The sequence below is a fragment of the Otolemur garnettii genome, unplaced genomic scaffold (assembly GCF_000181295.1).
Source record: "Otolemur garnettii isolate 467f Iridium unplaced genomic scaffold, OtoGar3 scaffold00010, whole genome shotgun sequence".
Lineage (NCBI taxonomy): Eukaryota > Metazoa > Chordata > Mammalia > Primates > Galagidae > Otolemur > Otolemur garnettii.
The window spans coordinates 29281722-29300680 of record NW_003852405.1 but is presented as its reverse complement, the minus strand read 5'-3'; the positions used below and the strand labels follow the sequence as shown (position 1 = coordinate 29300680).

Sequence of the window (18959 nt, the reverse complement as noted above, 5' to 3'; positions counted from 1 at the left end):
ACCGCCCCAGGCTTATTGCTAGAAGGAGGCTCAAACAGAGCCTGGCCGTCTTGCTGAGTTGAAGAAACACAAATTAGAGTTCAGGAAGGTTTGGATGGTTGCAATCTGCAGGGTAGATTACTAGAGAAGGGGGAGCTGCACAGGAAAAACACAAAGGACCTCCCAAGATCTTCAGAGAGGTCTCCTTAAATTCTGGCAGAGCTCTAATCCATGTATGAATAACAAAAACTACCTGTAAGGGACAGAAAGGAAAAAGAAAACCAAACATCAAAAAGCCAAGCCATTCCCAATGTTCACTCAGGGCTGGGGATAGTTCATGTTCACACTTACAGAAGTGGACAGAGTTTGTAATACACAAAGCATCAAGTCACAGCCTACAGTGAAGCTAAGTCAGAATAAATCAGAGATAGTGGGGCCATCTCAGAAAAAAAAAAAAAAAGAAAAGAAAGAAAGAAAGAAAAAAACTGCTCTGGATCTGCCTAAACAACTTAAAAGCAATCCTTAAATAGGTGACACTGAACCTAGAACAAAATTCATCAGTCACTCTATAAATAAAATAAAAATCCAAAATCCAACAGCTAACAACAAAGAAAAATAAAAATATCTAGCATCCAGTTATTCAATAAAAAAAAAAGAGCAGCATAGAAAAGAGGACAAAAATACAAAAATATGGCACATAGTCAGGAGAAAAAACTCTTAATAAAAGAGCTGATGGATTTAGCAGACAGCAATCTGAAAGCAGATATTTCAAATTGGATGTAAAAGAAAACATGAACATATGAGGAGAGAACAGAATATGTAAGTGGGACCCACATACATTCTCTACGGATAAGTGAGACATATGAAACGAAAACTACATTGAATGGAATTAAGGGCAGATTGGATACTACAATAAAAAATATCAAAGAACGAAGCAATAGAATTTACTCAAAATGAAGCATAGGGAGAAAAATGGCAGGGGAAGACTAAATAGAGCCCAAGTGAGCCCTAGCACAACACCAAGCTGGATAACATGTCCAGTTGGAGTCCCAAGTGGAAAGGGAGAGAATTATCTAAAACAAATAATGGCTGATAGTTTTCCAAATTGGACGCCAACTCTAAACCAGCAGATCCACAAAGCTCAACACCAAGCAGAAGAAATACCGAGGAAACCACACGGAGGGACATCGTAATCAAAATACTGATAAACTACGATAAAGGACATCTTAAACACAATCACAGAAAAAGAGATTTGTTCTTACAGAGTTAGGTAAACCACAGCACACGTACTGGCCACCTGACTTTATAAATCGAGTCTCAGGGGAACGCGGTCGCGCTCACTCATGCACGTACTGCCCACTGCTGCCTTCATACTATGCTGAAAGCCCAGTAGCTGCAATGAAGAACATGTGGCCCTTTAAAAAAGTCTGCAGACCACAGCCACAGAGGAACAAAAGAAAGAATATTTTTTTGAGACAAGAATGTCACCCTGTCACCCTGAGTTGAGTGCTATAGTGTCATAGCTCATAGTAACATCAAACTCTGGGGCTTCAGTGATCCTCTTGCCTCAGCCTACCGAGTAGCTGGGACTACAGGTGCCCACAACACCCAGCCAGTTTTAGATATGAGACAGGGTCTCGCTCACACAGGCTGGCCTTGAACTCCTGAGCAAGCAATTTGCCCTCCTCAGCCTCCTCGAGTACTGGGATTACAGGGGTGAGCCACCGCACAGGTCCTTGAAGAATGATTGAAGATGGGCTGTCAGAAAGACTGAGGCCAGAGACAATGAGAAGACATCTTTAAAACTGAAAGACAAACAACTATTAATGAATTCTAGAGAACATGTACCAAGTGAAAATCCAAAAAGTATGTTAAAATTACATCTACCTTATAGGCTATCAAAAGAAAAATCACCAACATACCAGTAATGAATAATAATGCTTGTTTCAAAGTATCCAACTATTCCTAAATGGGCAAATAATTAAGAAAAAAATTTTAATTACTATAGTGTGTTTTTGTTACTTTGATGTTTAAACAGAAGGTAAATTCCAGATCCTTGTTTTTAAGCAGAATTTCCATAACTTCTTTAATGTGGGTCTCCAAGAATCACCACAGGCTTTCAAGTGTTAGTCTGAGGACTGGCATCTTTTGAGATAGTTTGAAGAACAAATCACTAAGCCTCCCACTGCGCTTAAATGAAATAATTCTTGGGAGAAAAAAGTTAATTTCAGTCAAATTAATTTTCTGAAACACTGTTTGCTTATATCAAAGATTGTAAGCTAAATTTTTAAAATTATTTATCTGAAGTTTGACAAAGTATTTTTAACAAAAGTAGTCACTTTTAGACATAGTAATCAATATAAAAACGGTGAATATATTTGTACAACAAAAACAAATCTTATAATTATTTTTCCCATGCTCTACTTATAATGATCCTTTCCATGGATAAAGTTCCTGTGTGTAGTTTAGCCAGCTGGCAGTGCTCTGAAACAGCTCCTTTCTACCCCCCATCCTAGAGACAACAGGTTTAGATTTATAGGCTATTATAATTATTATTATTTACTTTATTTTTGGCCAAAACAGACAAGTGAAATGTGCCAGGAAAGAAGAAGTCTGAAAACTCTAAAAAATTAATTGCTGAAATGTCAATTAAATCTACTGCTCTATCACACAGGCTTTAACAATTTTAGTTATAGTTTATAGAGCTATTTAGCAAGAGGGAAAATTTAATTAGTGCCTAACGTATCCATGTATAATTATTCTATCTCTTTAGCAATGTTGCAGATTGAATAACACTACCTAAAAATATACATGTTTAATTATCTCATAAAATTAACATGTTTATTGGCATGGTTTTGTTTGTTTGTTTTATTAAATCATAGCTGTGTACATTAAAGCAATCATGGGGTACAATGTGCTGGGTTTATATACAATTTGAAATATTTTCATCAAACTGGTTAACATAGCCTTCACAGCATTTTCTATTGGCATGTTTTATACTAGAAACCCCTTAATTAATCAAATCAAATAAATACATTAGGTACTGATAAATACATCTGATTATAGATTAAAGTAAAATAATCTTTGAAAGAAAAATCTGTGATTGCCTAGAAATGACCAGAAAGTATAATAAGAAAATTAAAATAATAATACACAAATTACACGCTAAACATAACTGGTGCAATGAAATGAAAGTTAATCCTATATGTTAAAAATCTGTAACTAAAGATATTGATTCCTTTAATATTAAAAATGACTTTTCTGACATGCATATATCAGATTTACAGTGAATAATAAGTTTTAAAGTGAATGATATTCTCAACTCTTACTGGGAAGCACATTAAGGTGATTTCAGGTCAATTTAGATGACAGATTAAATAACTCCTATTTACACTGTTTCGATCAGTTGCAAGTCAGTATCTAACTACTGCCAAGTACGTAGCATGAAGCTGAAGGGGACTGTGTTTTAAACTGTCTCTATCCAAACACTCAATTTCTGTATCTACCTGAGATCCCGGGGGCTTTATTTTCTTCTTTGTACACTGGTACTTCTAGTACTGTTTTTGGTGGATCCCTGAGTTTGACTGGTGTGAAGTTTATTAAGATGGGTATATAATAATGGCAGTCATCTGAAAAGCAACAATGCATTTTCTTCCATTTCTTTTCTTTTAAACTACAAAGTTAAGTTTCCTTATTACGTTGTGAATTAAAACTTTCCCACTAGAAGCCCCGGTGGCATCAGGCCTGAGTGAGCTCATTCTGCTTCCTTCACTGTGTGGACTGTCCCTTCCTTGTGTAGTTTCTCTACCTTAAAGGACGGTGCAAACGTACAGCTAGGAAACTAACCAAGGGGCATCACTTTTCCACTTCTTGTAGCTGGAAAAGGATTAGCACTGTTTACTTGAACCCCCCAAAATTCATTCACTAAAAACCAACAATCCTCTACCAAAGCACATTTATGCCAATATTGGGGTCTGCACTTTGCCCTTACATACATCAGAAGCTATGTGGTACACTTGGGCATAATGGAATAAATAAAAAGAAAACATTCTTCACATTTGGCATATTTATAAAATTACAATGAATTTTAAAAGATCAAAACTCAGTTTAGAACTGCCATTGTGATTCAATCATGGTACCTATTAATAAAATGAAAATCTATTATAAAGTATATATTAGCAAGTCTTTATTATTTACCAAAAAAAGTGTTAAAAGAAAAATTTATAATATATTCTTTGTGCAGTATCAAAAACTTTTCTGAAAGCCTTTTGTCTTAGTAACTAAGATAAGAAAACTGCAATACAAAGTTAGGAGTAAAGTTAATTACTACCAAGTGTCTTAATAGTCAAAGCAATACAAAGGGTCAAATGTCCAATATTTATTAGGGATGTTTGCTTTCCAAATGTGAGGAACTCTAAATTACTTTGACTTGTAAAAGAAATGTGTATTTGTCTAGTTGGTCTTTGTTTGTTTTTTTGAGACAGAGTCTCACTATGTCACTCTCTGTAGAGTGCGTGGCATCACAGCTCACAGCAACCTCAGGCTCTTGGGCTTCAGCAATTCTCTTGGCTCAGCCTCCCAAGGAGCTGGGACTACAGGCACCCACCACAATGCTCGGCTATTTTTTGTTGCACAGATGGCCTGGCCGGGTTCAAACACGCCAGCCTTGCTGTATATGGCTAACACCATAACCACTGTGCTAGGGGAGCCAAGCCTGTCTAGTTGTTTTAATCACTGACTATTTTAGTTGGTGTAGAGCTAATTCTCAAGTATTACAGGTCCATTCACAAGTTAATGATCATCAATGCTCTTTGACACTTCATTTTTTCATATACTTTGTATATTCCACTATTTCTCACAGTAGAAGAGAACAGACAAAAAAAAAAAAAAAATAGTACAGGCAATCTTCAGCCAGTGAGTGAGTTATATTCTAAACATTCTCTTTATTGTCAGAGTTGTTACAGAACTCAAAAATTATATCCTTCAAGCTTATGTTATAAATGGTGGCTAGATTATATAGATCAGTGGTTCTCAACCTTCCTAATGCCGTGACCCTTTAATACAGTTCCTCATGTTGTGGTGACCCCCAACCATAAAATTATTTTCGTTGCTACTTGATAACTGTAATTTTGCTACTGTTATGAATTGTAATGTAAATATCTGATATGCAGGATGGTCTTCAGTAACCCCTGTGAAAGGGTCATTTGACCCCCAAAGGAGTTGTGACCTACAAGGTTGAGAACCGCTGATATAGATCATGAAAGCTGATTAAGTCTTTAAAGTTGCTGAACTATCTGAACTTAATATAGACCTTCAGAATAGGTGCCCACTTTGCAGTTTTTTTCTCTTTTTGAGTGAGTCATCTGTAGGTAAAATTTTAAATAACCAAAGCTAATTTGAAGCATCCTCCCCGATCCCTTTTTGTACCCAATCCCTTCAGATCTTTACTTGTCTCAAATCCGCATTGGGAAGCCAAGAGCAATTGAAGTGGAGAAGGAAATCAGAAACAAAATTGCAACGAGGAGAACTCTCCTATATATCCATTCATAAATTGATGGATAGTCATCTGCTGAAGGGTATTGAACTAAGTATGTTCTTATCTATTCTTCAAAAATATACTTTCAATTATCCAGAACATGCATTACATCTGTTGACACCTCCTTCAGGAAATTTTCCAGGAACAAAAATTTTTTTGTATGAAATTTTAAATGTGTGTAAGGGGGATAAACAGTGCAGTACTTACGGGGATGGACTTTGGAGTCAAAAAGACCTGGAATCAAACTCTGGCCACTAATGAGATGGAGGGCCAGAGGCAAACTACTGAACTATTCTGCACTCTGGTTTATTCACTGTGAAAGGGAAAGGATGACTCCTCTGTGCTCCCAGGTCCTGTGATGGTGACTGTGATCGGCCGTGAAAGGCGGTGTTTGGACCCGTCCACAGTTACACACCATAATGGGAAGAAGCGCTCACCTCCTCACAAACATCAACCAATGTCTTTTTTAAATCTTTACAAATTGAGTGAAAACAAATATCTGTTTGCTTCTGCTTTAAAATATCTATGACTAGTAATGCTCACACTTCTCATTTCTAACACAAAAATTTAACGTATCAGAAAGTAATATGATGATAAATTTATAGACCGCCAAAATTTCCAAGTTGATGAAAAATCACTGAAATATTGATCATTATTTTCAAACAGCTTTCCACTTTCATTTATTCCTTGAGAAGTGGCATTTTTAGACGTCACTGTCATAAGCTAGAATAAGAAAGCTGAAGTTAATTTATATTAATTTATATCCCACTTGATATAAAAGATTAGCACATGACCTTCTTAATTTTCATTACTTGCCTTGTAATTTGAATACAAATAAATGAACATTATATTTTCACTAGACATCAGGTTTAAGGTTGCTATGGTCAGAAAAAGCTCCATAAGATTCTAAAGCAATCTAAGTCAGTCTCTAGGCAGAGAGTGGTATGGATTCAGTACCCTTTTGATGAGTTTCCAGATATCGATAATTCAATAAGCACATTTTTAAAAAGAAGGTGTCAGAGATTTTCTACTTGATAGATATTTCAGTCAACACTTAGTAAAGCTTAGAGCTCTATTAAAGTAAGCATTACTGCAATAAAAAGAAAAAACCATTAAAATGCCAAAATAGCTACAGTAGAATAAAATTGAGAGTAATGATAAACAAAGACAGAACAACTGGAAAATTATCCCAACGTATGTCATATAACGCCAGGAGCTAGACTTGCAGAGCCCAAGACAGCGCACACACTGTAGAAAAGTGGGAAGAGATTCTCCATTACACACATCCTGAAATGTCACAATTATAACATTAAGAGGCTGAATTACAAGTAACAGGTTCACTGGGCAGATACTGCAAATAGCCACGTGCAGCCGTCCTCCATTTGATGTGGTTCCGCCCTCCACAGGAGGGGAGGGATCAGAAAAGGTAAAGACATTTTTTGGTGCCACAATGACTGGGTGTCTGGCAGGGTCAGGGACACCAAACATCCTGCGACGCGTGGTGTAGTCCGCAAAATAAAAGAACAAGAACTATCCCACCAAATACGAACAACACCCCCAAAGAGAGAAAATGAAAACCCTAGTATGCTATGTGAAATGGCTGCACTGCAAAGAGTTATGTCTAGGACTAAAAAGAAATAAGGAAGAACAGATGAAACGAGACCTTGCAAGATAATCTTGCAGGTTTTAAGCAAAGGCCTAGCAGGTGACTCTCTCTCCAGGAAACCAAATCTGTAACAGATAGACAGCTCTAGAGTAATATTTTGTGCAGCCGCTGAATAAAAGAGAATAGTAAGGTTATTCTCTGCCACCATCATGTACAGTGTGCAGAGATGCATTAATAAATAAAAATCCTATAATCTACTAATCTTATAAACGTATTAAAGGATTTGTAGCCAAAATAGGAGAATCCAGAGAAAGCCAGGAATGTGGATAAGAATGTGGGGGGTGAGGGGCATAGATACTATTTCTTAGCCAAGGCAAAGTATTCATTGATATATAACACTTGAGTAAGTCAGAGTTTTTTAAAGCATATGTGAGTTTGTGGCTTTGTTTACACACAGGCTTTGCCTTAGTGGAGGGATCTGAACTGACGAAGATAAAATTGTCTCATGATGTTGAGTCCCAAAATTGAATCTCTCACACATCTTAAGACCCAGGTAAGCATCTACCAAAGGCCTCTAATCCAGTTGTTTAAATCGTGTGTGTGAGTGCGTGTGCGTGCTTATTTTAGGAACAGGCTGAGATAGTCTTATTTCATAGTAGAAATAATCCTGATTAGGACCCAGATCAGAGAGACTCTTGGAAGTTTAAATTCAATACTTGGTATTTACTGAGTTCCCACCACACATGTGCTGCTTTCCTGGCATTATACAGTCTTCATATTTACCTTGAAAGTTTTTGCCAAACAGTCTATTGTTGCATTATTATAACTATGTAACTATTCTATGAGTTGAGCCACAAAATATACTCTGATGTTATATATTTTTTTGTATAACTTTGGTTCCTGAAATTAATAGTTACTTCATTATCCTATTGGATTAATTTTATGCTTAGCTATTAATCTAAATCTACTCTTAAATTTAAAACTTCTCTCAATGTGGCCAAACACAAACAATTTATCACCATTCCACTGGTCACAGACGTCCACCCTGAAGCCCTCCCCGTCTGTACTCTTTACCCTTAAACTTCTAAGGCCGTCACACAAGAGTCACTTCACCATCGACCTGGGAATTTCACTTGCACCTCATCTTGACAGAATAATCTCTGGTGTCCTAGAGGACATTTTTGTAGATTTTTTGGTTTACTCTTTCACTTAATGAACCATGTCCCAAGTAGCTTCCTCTTTTTTTTTTTGAGGCAGAGTCACACTATGTCACCCTGGGTAGAGTGCCATGGAGTCACAGCTCACAGCAACCTCAAACTCTTGGGCTTAAGCGAGTCTCTTGCCTCAGTTTCCCAAGTAGCTGGGACTACAGGCACCCGCCACAATGCCCGGCTATTTTTGGTTGTAATTGTCATTGTTGTTTGGCAGGCCCGGGCTGGGTTCGAACCTGCCAGCTCTGGTATATGTGGCTGGTGCCCCAGCTGCTGAGCTACAGGTGCTGAGCCCCCAAGTAGTTCTTAAGAAAAGATGAATGAGGAAAAAAATATCTATTAAGACTTGGAATGTTAATCCTATATCATGATACTTAATAATCTGGCAGTGAATAGAACCTTAAATTGGCAATTATTTTCCTACGTAATTCTGAAGGCATCAGTTCCACTGTTTTTTCGTTTCTTGTTTGCTATGGAGAAGTCTAATGACATTGGAATTCTTGTTCTTTTGATTGTGGGCTTCTTTTTCATTCTTGAAGTTTTTAAGGTTTTCTTTCTGTTTTTTACTATTCTAAAAGTTTCAAAATTATGTTCCTTGGTAGGCAGTATCTGAAAAAGTTTTCTTAGTCTATTTCTTTAATATTTTCTCCTCCCATTTTCTCTGTCTTCTTGTTTCTAGTACCTTTTATTAGACAGACGTTGGACCTCATTAGTTATTGTCTAAAACAGTGAAAGGTCTGAAATTTTACCCTATCTCTAAACTCACAAGTTGGATTGGTAGTTTCATGGATACTGGGAGAAGACATGAGACTCTTGAGTCAAGAACAAAGAATTTTATTAGTCAAGGTAAAATGAGCTTCATGTTTGTGTCGATTCCTCTGGCACCCCAAGTCCCACTGTGACAACACAATGGTGGACCCAGACCCAGATGCTCTGCACACAGTAGGTCTAAATAGCAGATAAGGAATCCCAAGATTAGAAAATCCCAAATATTTTACAAGCAGCTGCAACAATTCTGTCCAACTCTTGCTCTGGAGACATAAAATGCCTTTATTTATTGGAGAACAAACAAATCTACCCTTTACGCCCAACAAAGTCTCTATCTTTGGAGTCTGTTCACTATACAAACATCTTTGACAAGCCAATCCAGAATAAAAGGTTCTTAGTGCCTCTGCTCACACAATGTACAGAAGTGCCAGAGACTCACGAAGAATCGGCTACCAACAGTTAGTCCTCTGATTTCCTTCATCTTTGTCTCCAATTTCCCTTCTGTCTGTCTTTCTGTTCTCTCTTTGGAGGAATTTCCTCAACTTTGCCTTCAAACCCCTCTATTGAAATTGTTATTTCTACTCATTGTTTTAATTTCCAAGAGTTCTTGTGCTTGTGTTCTGAATATTCCTTTTTTTGTACAGTATCTTATTTCATAAATAAAATACTTTCTCATTTCTTTCTGAGCTCATTATTATTATTATTATTTTGTTTTCTGTTCCTTGCATTGTCTATGTTTGCAAAGTTCAATTTTTCTTTTCCTTTCTTTTTTTTTTTTTTGGAGATAGAGTCTTACTATGTCGCCCTCAGTAGAGTGCTGTGGCATCACAGCTCACAGCAACCTCAAACTCTTGGGCTTAAGTGATTCTCTTGCCTAAGCCTCCCAAGTAGCTGGGACTACAGGTACCCATCACAACGCCTGGCTATTTTTTTGTTATTGTTGTCACTGTTCTTTAGCAGGCCTAGGCCGGGTTCAAACCCACCAGCCCCGATGCATGTGGCTGGTGCCCTAACCCCTGAACTATGGGTGCCGAGCCTACGTTTACTTTTTCTATTTGTTATTTTGATCTTTACACTTTATATAAAGAATATATTCACCAAAAGTCTGTTGATTCTTGGCTGTATCTTCATAGTCAAGAGTGAAGCAATAAAAAACTGATCAAAGCTCTTTATACTTTAACAGTACATATCAACCAGTGGGCTTACGATGGGAGAACAGATGGGGACATGGCTGCAAATTTCAAGACGTACATAGTTTTTATGTTATAATGATCATTTCAGGGAAGAATTCTCCCATCTTCTGTCTAATAAATATAAGGCTAAATGCCAGTTCTGAGAGTTAAACAGGAGGGGGGCACTTGAGATGGACAAGGAGCTACATTTTGGACCCAATCTCTGAAGTGCTTCCTACCTACACTTCCAGGGTTCTGAGACACAAACTGTCTCCTGCTTACAGAGATCCCCGTGAAGGAAGGCAGGGCACAGACCTCCCGTCTGCTAAACTGGTCACCATTTGTCCAATAGTTATTTCTTCCTGTTTTAAATTTTGTTGCTGCTTTCATTTGCTATTTTCTCTTTTTCCGTTGTCTTGTGGGGTTTATATATTTTTGTATCTTTACTCTCGTTTTAGTAGGATTATTCAGGAAGGAAAAGAATATATTTGAGTCGTCAGCCTATCATGTTTAACTACTTTATAAATGTACATATTTGGGGATGAATTATCAAAATGACCTCCATTTGTTCCAATTTATACTCCCCTCCAGTAGTATCAGTGCTTAATCATCACTGACTATTGTGACTTTTATCTTTGCTAATCTAAAAGGTCAAAACATGGTACTTTCCGATTGAAATAAGCAATTCTTAGATCATTAATGAACATCAACATGTTTTTAGTATTGAAGTTTTTTCTTAACTCTTTATAAAAAGTTCTTTATAAATAAAGACATTAATGCTATAAAAATAACATTTTCCACTTTAATAGCTATCTTTTCATTTTGAAGTTTAGTAATTTAAAATTTTTACAAAGTCAAATATATCTGTAGTTTTTGCTATAATTTTCATGCGTAGCAATCTTTACCCAAAAGTATTTCCCAACATACATTTCTAATGCTTTTGCTCTTTTTTATTTTCCTGCATTAAGCTATAACCCTGTTAGAATTTGCTTTTTCTGTGTGTTATAAAGCAAGAATCTCATCCCTTCCCCTAATAATTAATCAACTGTCTAAGCATCATTTATTGAATAATCCTTTAACTTCCCAGTGACCTGGGATGTCACCTTTACCATTTATATAATTCATATATTAGGGTTTCTAGGTAATCTGCCTATTCTGCTCACATAGTTTCTGCTCATAACAACAGCCCACATTTTTGTATCAGTGCCACTTTCCACAATAAACAGCATTGGCCTAAATATTTTAATATCTGTCAAGGGTAACTAGAATTGAATCTTGATGCAAAATGAAATAAATAAAAAGATATGCTTGACAAGCTGACAGTAGAAAAGTGTTATGACAACAACAGCTAAATTATAGATATATACACATATATATTTTCATTCATTACTGACTTTTTTGTTTTTTAGTACATTTCTAAAGTATTTTACTTCAAAGAAAGTTTAACATCTGTATTTTAGTATACTTTATAACTACACATATATTTTTCTTTTTAAAAGAGTTTTGAGTATGATTTTTTTAATCACTATCATTTTATAATTCAATAAATGCTATATGATACTAATTAACTTTTTATGTTTACAAATTAATGTGAAATGAACCATCTAATTGTAAAGAAAAAAAAAGAAAAAAGTGCCATCGGACCCATCTGCACGTGATTCTTTACAAAGAAGAAAAAGCACCAATTTTCCATACTGACACTATGTTATATACACAAGTTTCAAATTCTAATTTAAAATTTGTTGTTTTCTTAAAGTGTTTTAATCTTAAAATTTATATCCACGAAGTAAATGAAAAGTTTACTTCTATGGAAAAATCATCAACATCTCTCTCTGTGTGTCTCAATAAGACAAAGTAGTTCTATACCTTCCTTCCTACCAGATTTTGAGAAAAAATAATTACCATTAAAGGGAAATTATCAACATAAGCATAGAAAGTTAACCAAAACAATTTCTTTGTATGTATTTTTCTGCTGTTTCTTCATTACATTCTAAGTCCTAAAATTTAATAAATCCTTAAAAGGATGAGTTGCACTTTCATATACATGGAGAATAATGCCCCTTGTCAATAACTGCAACTAACACTTCCCATGATTTATGCCTTTAAACTTTGCTGCAGGACTACCAGCTTGCCTTAACAGTTAATATAATGAACGCTACAATGTGCATACCTTCCAGAAATGTTTGCTATATACTAGCATTGCTGGCTATGAAAGGAATCTGAGTATCATCACCAGGTCTGGCCACAGCTCTTGGTGACCTTCTGTGGAGATCCCTTAACTCTTTTTTGCTTCTCAATCAGCGTCGGCAAAAATGTCTGAATTCTACAATCAGTGGCCATCATACTTATCCAGTGTCTACTATGCATCAAACATTCCATTAGTTAACCGTTCAACCAAAAATACTAACAAAATTCACCAACATTTGGGAAGCATTTGTGTCACCTTGGCTCACAGGGATGAAACAGAAGGAACCGCAGGGGCAGAAAAGAAAAGCGAGAGTCAGAAGACAGAGAGTGGGGCAGACAGAGAGGGAAGGACAGCAACGGGCCGTCTGTCCCATCACCTGCTCTGTTCTGTCTCTATCTTACACAGCTGTGCACGGAGAGGCAGTGTGCTAAGCATTAACACACATGCTGGGCACACCAGCCATCGCAGGGGTTTCCAGAATAAATGCCAATCAAAACCATCCAAGATCACAGTCTATCTCGGGGACGGAAGACTGACTCTCTTAGTGCCAGGAAGCCATGTCACCTACATCCTATTACCTCAGCTGTGATTCCTCTGTCTCAGGAAAAAGGAGAAGAGAGACAATCCTTTGAGTGACTTTATCTGGAAGTGACTACATTAAATTTTCTGCCCTCAGGAAGGAAAGGAAAGAAGGCTGGTTGATAAGAAAACAAATCCAATTTTTAAAAAATGACTTAGCTTCATTCCTCTCTCTTTTATGCTCAAGTTGCTCCTCATATTTTAGCCTCTGCCCCTGACACTCAAAAAGCTACCATCTCTCCTGCAGTTCCTAAACTGTCTACCAGTGAGAATCCCTGTGTTCTAATGACCAGGTGGCAGGGAAGGGAAGTGGTCTTGCCTTCCCAAACTACAAATCCATCCATTCAGATACACAGTATAGGCATACCTGGTATAAGGCAAAATGCTGAAAGGATGTCCAGAAAGATAATCAGATCAGATATATAAACATGTAAGTAAATAACTTAATTTTTAAAAAAAATTAATGTATACCGGGAGAGGCATAAGTATAATGCAAGATTACTGTTTACAAAGATAGTTACAGGTAGAGGTTAGCTACTACAATAATGCTGCAAATTAGATGTATTATACATCAAAATCTTTTGTGGAATTGGCTGAACCTAATTATCATATGTACTACTATTCTCTTAGGGGAAAAGATGCTTTCAAATAATCCATTTATCAGTCAACTTCTGGTTACATAACACATATGCTTCTTAAAGACCACTTGGACAGGCCAAAGGTAACGATCCCTAATTTGTAAGGAAAGTTGACTATCAAAAGAGGGAAATAAAAAGAATAGATGAAAAGCCTAGCCTTAACAGTGACCTTGCCTGACTACTCTTTAACTGAAAACAGAATTAATTTCATTCAATAAAAATGAAAATAAAATAAATTCCTATATACAAAATTTCTTAGAGATAGAAATTTAGTAAAATCAGGTCCTACTAAATTTTAATGTAATGTTTACAGTTGAGTATTGAAATTAATACAGTTTCTTATAGTGCCAAGAAAAAAAAAAAATCGCCATCCAACATTTTCACCAGGGTCAAAAATTTTCATCTTTGAATTCACATAGTGTATAACAGCAAAACACAGATGTTCATAAACTAGGTAGTTTACTGGTTCATTCATGCTGTAAAAACATTACTGACATTTCATCTGGTCAACCATCTTAAAGGTTAAGTCTTGTTTCCTCTTTCTGGTTTTATTCTAGGTGAACTGCTCTGGGCAGATTCTATTTACCTATTCTGAGCAAACCACAAACTGTTTCATTGCTCACTCTTACTGTTAAGAACATATTGACTTGCTGCCTGCTCTGCTGTTTAATTCATTTATGCTGAGAGTCAGGCATGAAGACAGAATTTTAAATGTGACATTTGCAGACTGTTAGGTCATTTAAGCTCTGACAACACTGGGGAATTCCTGACATATAAACTGGACCTGATTACCAAGTACAGATGAGCTTCCCAAAGGAACAAATTTCTGACCAGTTTTTGTAGTTTCTCACGGAATTTTAATACGAAATTGTAATGTCAATGAAAAAATATAGAGAGCCAACATTTTAAAGTAAAAGCCTCTGTTTCTTTTAGTAAAGCTCAAACTGGCACTTCTAATCAACACGGATCAGCTCAATAAAGTCTTGATTGAGAAAGACATAAGAAAAACTCACAATAACAATTAACATTCAGAACAACTTTGAGGAACTCTGCCATTTAAGGGCTTTGAAAATTTCCTATAATCTGTAAGGTCCTGAAAAAATCTGCTGGGTCTAGAGACCATCTATAACTCTGGTCAACAGACCATTTAAAATTATTAGACTCTGGCCCAGCAGGGCAGAGGTTATACACTATCAAAATTACAGTACAAAGTCGAAGCTTAGATACTTATAACACTGTCTTCTCTAAGCCTGTAGTTATGCAGAAGGGATGATAGATTCATTATAATTGGAAATGAATAAACTGCCCACATGACATGTAAAACTGTACTGTGTAAGAGCTGATAATGGGATGGGGGACTCAGGGCGAGATTGTTTCTCTTTTTAGCCACTCCAAAAAATCACACCAAATGACTTTTTTTTCAGCTCTTTTTCCTTGTCACTTGTAACCAGCACTATATATAAATGGTTCCAAATGAAAGTTTTCTGAAATTAAGTGTTATTGTTCAGTAATACACAAAAGATCATTCTGATTTTACCCTATATTTTACATAAGAGTTCTAGTGTTATACACCAAGTAGTCTTCTAGTACTGAGCTCTGAATGAAAGTTTCAACTGTAACAGGTGTAGTCTGAATAGGGACAGACAGCCCAGAATGCCTTCCGGCTAAAGCACATTGATTCTGAAAAACCTAACAAAAGCAATTATTTTCAGAGATTAAAAATCTTGTTTCTTTTAAAAGAATAAAATGGAAAACAGACCTGGTGTATGATCTGAGCTACAGGAAGTTGCTCGGCGTATTTCAGAGGTTCCATTAGGTCCTCATCCTTCCCATCATTCTCATAGCTGGAAAAAAAGAATTAAAAAACACAGAGCTAAGGCAAACACCTTTTAAATGTGGCAAATATCTAAGTATGCCAAATATAAAATATATTAAAATACACAGTTTTATAGTAAGTTTTTAAAACAATCACTATTTATCAATAACCTTTGAAAAATTACCTAATGAGAAATTTTAATGACATGACTGCAAATATATTCATACTGCATTGAATTACTAATAAGATTAGCTAAACTAACATTACCTGATGTTCTCAGATCCTATCTTCCTCTGAGACGTAAAATGTTTCAGAACTCCCTGTTCGCAGAGCATTCTTTTCATCATACACGGCTTTTAAAGGTTTCAAAATGTGGCCACAACCACCTTCAAGTCTCGCCCTAGCAGCCCTTTCTCTTATTTCAGCCACACCTAACAGGTGGGCCTGGACCAACCCCCATGTCTCTTCTTTGTTTATTCTTCTTTTAAACATATTAAGTTCTTTATGCCTGTGTATGCATATATTTTTTAACCTCCTTGAAGATAAAAATCCATGTCTTATTCATCTTTATATATCTAATATCTACATATAATAAAGACTCAAATGTTTGTTGAATGAATATGGGAATAAAATGAAATGAAAACAATTCTGAGAAGTTTTTTTATATTTATTTTTTAATAATGGGGATTCATTAAGGGTACAAAGAATTAGGTTACACTGAATGCATTAGTTAGATATCCCTCTTATAATTATGTCCTGCTCCAAGAGGTGGGCCACACACCATGACCCCCCTCCCCCCCCCACTTGTTCATTCCCCTACCCCCCTTGTATTAGCTCATCTACTACCTTCATATTAGGATAGAGTACATTGAATTCTTGCTTGAGAAGTTGTTTCATACAAAAAATATCTTTTAATGCTTACATTCACAATGAGATGTACAAGATGTAAAAGTTGGTATAATGTATATGTAATATAAAATAAAATAGTAACTGCAGATATAAGAATAAAAAATAGAATCTTTACAAATTAAGAAAATTTGATAAAATGTTTTTAAAACTTATCAACCCTTTCAGAAATAGCAAATAAACATTAAATTTCAAGACAATAAGACTTGAAGATATTTGAACTTCCTCTTCCTTTTTTCCTGTAAATTACACATCATCTTATAAATTAAAAATTAAATTTTAAAAACCTAAACTTTGAATTATCTTGAAAAATGAATGAAACAAGATTGTTCTAAGTTTCTAGAGTTGCACTGAAGCAATCTGATGAGAACTCTGTAATCTTTCCCAAGAGAAAGTCAAAATTTTGTATATGATTTAAACTTCAAGAATATCTTATCTAGGTAAACCGTTTGTAGATACCTTGCAGAATTTGCATAAAAATAGTTAATTCGGGGGGGGACTTTAAAGATTCTCACTAATGATACTAAAAAATACCGTCCCCCTTGGGGCGGCGCCTGTGGCTTGAAAAGAGTAGGGCACCAGCCCCATATGCCAGAGGTAGCGGGTTCAAACCCAGCCTCTGCCAAAAACTGCAAAAAAAAAAAAAAAAAATACTGTCCCTTCCAAAATAACAATTGCCTGCGAGAGTCCAGTGCATCTGATTTTAATGAGCTGATGTCTCTAAGCACAGTGCAGAAAAACTGGCTATTTGTATAACTGCTGTATACAATTGGGACACCTCTACAGAAACTCTAGCTAGCAGTTGTAATGAATTATCTTCTCGACCACTTCAAAATACAATTGATTTTGTTTTATAATTTTACTTTTGGTCCAAGCATTTAAAATTTATCTTGACATTTTGTATTTTGATAAATTTCAGAATAAAGCATAACATATTTCCAAAGAATTATGTTTCATAAAGACAGAAAGTAAAATGCGGTTGCCAGGGCTTGGGAGGAACAAACAGTGGGGAGTAGTGTTTACTGGAATTTCAGCTCACGAGATGAAAAAAGCTCTGGAAATGGATGGGGGTACCAGTGACACAATAATGTAAATATTTAACACTACTGAAATATACTTAAAAATAGTTAAAATGGTAAATTTTATGTTATATATTTGTTACGGGTACCCCCCGTACAACTCAATTGAGTACCCCCACATATCCCTCAAAATCCACATTTTGAAGCCCTAATCCCCAGTACCGCAGAATGAAATATATTTATAGATGTGGTCTTTAAAATGGTAACTAGGTTAAACGAGGTCATTTGGTTCAGCCCTCCAGTATAACTGGTGGCCTAACAAGAGGAGATTAGGACACTGAGTTAGAGTAAAGACCACATGGAGACCCCAGAGGAAAACAGCTATCTACAAGCTAAAGAGAGAGGTCCTAGAATAAATTGGTCCTGCCAGCATCTTCCAGCCTCCAGACAGGGAGCTAACACATCTCTGTTGTTCAAGCCACCCAGTCCATGGTAACAGTAGCTCTAGCAAACTAACATGGTATATTTTTATCTCACTTAAAAATAAACTAAAGAGGGCAGTGCCTGTGGCTCAAAGGAGTAGGACACCAGCCCCATATACTGGAGGTGGCGGGTTCAAACTTGGCCCCGGACAAAAACTGCAAAAATAAATGAATAAATAAAATAAAATAAAGATTCATTGACCCAAAATCCCTACATTGCTTTAAAATATCGTATAATTAATACTTAAAATGTCTATCTACATCATGTATAAAATCCACATATACAGAAACAAAATGAAAAAATAGACAAGTTGGACACCAAATTTTAGAACTCTTGTATTAAAGGACACAATCACAAAAGTGAAAGAATAATCTATAAAATGGGAGAAATATTCATAAATCTGAAAAAGGACTTAGATCAAAAATATACACTCACATTATAACTCGATAATAAAAAGATAAATGACTGCATTAATAATTTTTCCTCAAGGAAAAATTCTTAAATGACAGGACATTCTCCAAGGATATTCTTAAGTAAAGTGACACATTTTTGTTTCTTTCTTACTGAGAAGAATATAGTCACTACTCCTGCAGTTTGGTCCTACCGCCTTTATTTCTGTTAAGATACCAGCAGTTTCACTTGATGTTAGCCAAAAGGCCAAGAAGCGATTAAGATACCAGCAGTTTCAACAATTATGTGCTGAAAAAAATCGAAGATCAGACCATTGACAGCAATTCTAAGAGTATATAAAAAATGAAAAAGTCACTCTTCCTTAGTTATTCCAAAGACCTAAAGTAACAATGTATAAGATAAATACATTTTACATGCAAAATGTCTCTCAGTCATTTATAAAAGATATTTTTAAGTATGCAAAAATATTTGAAATTTGGCAACTTGTTTTAACTTTTTAAAATGTCAAGTAGTTTGTTATGAAAAATTCCAAACATGGTTCTATATTTTTTTAATTGTTTTTTGCTAGCCCATTTGAAAGTTAACTTGCAGATACCATGACAGTTCACATCTATTTCAGCATCTACCAACCAAAGATATGTTTGAAA

The 18959-nt window shown here is 35.8% G+C and overlaps 1 protein-coding gene across 1 annotated transcript in view; it reads right to left on the bottom strand.

Moving 5' to 3' along the window:
• The window catches only part of PIGK (phosphatidylinositol glycan anchor biosynthesis class K), a 71694-nt gene that overhangs the window by 12618 nt on the left and 40117 nt on the right, over window positions 1-18959 (bottom strand). The window contains exon 10 of the mRNA XM_003784218.3: window positions 15437-15521. Coding sequence (XP_003784266.1) covers window positions 15437-15521 — 85 coding nt within the window. The remainder of the gene's footprint in view (window positions 1-15436; window positions 15522-18959) is intronic.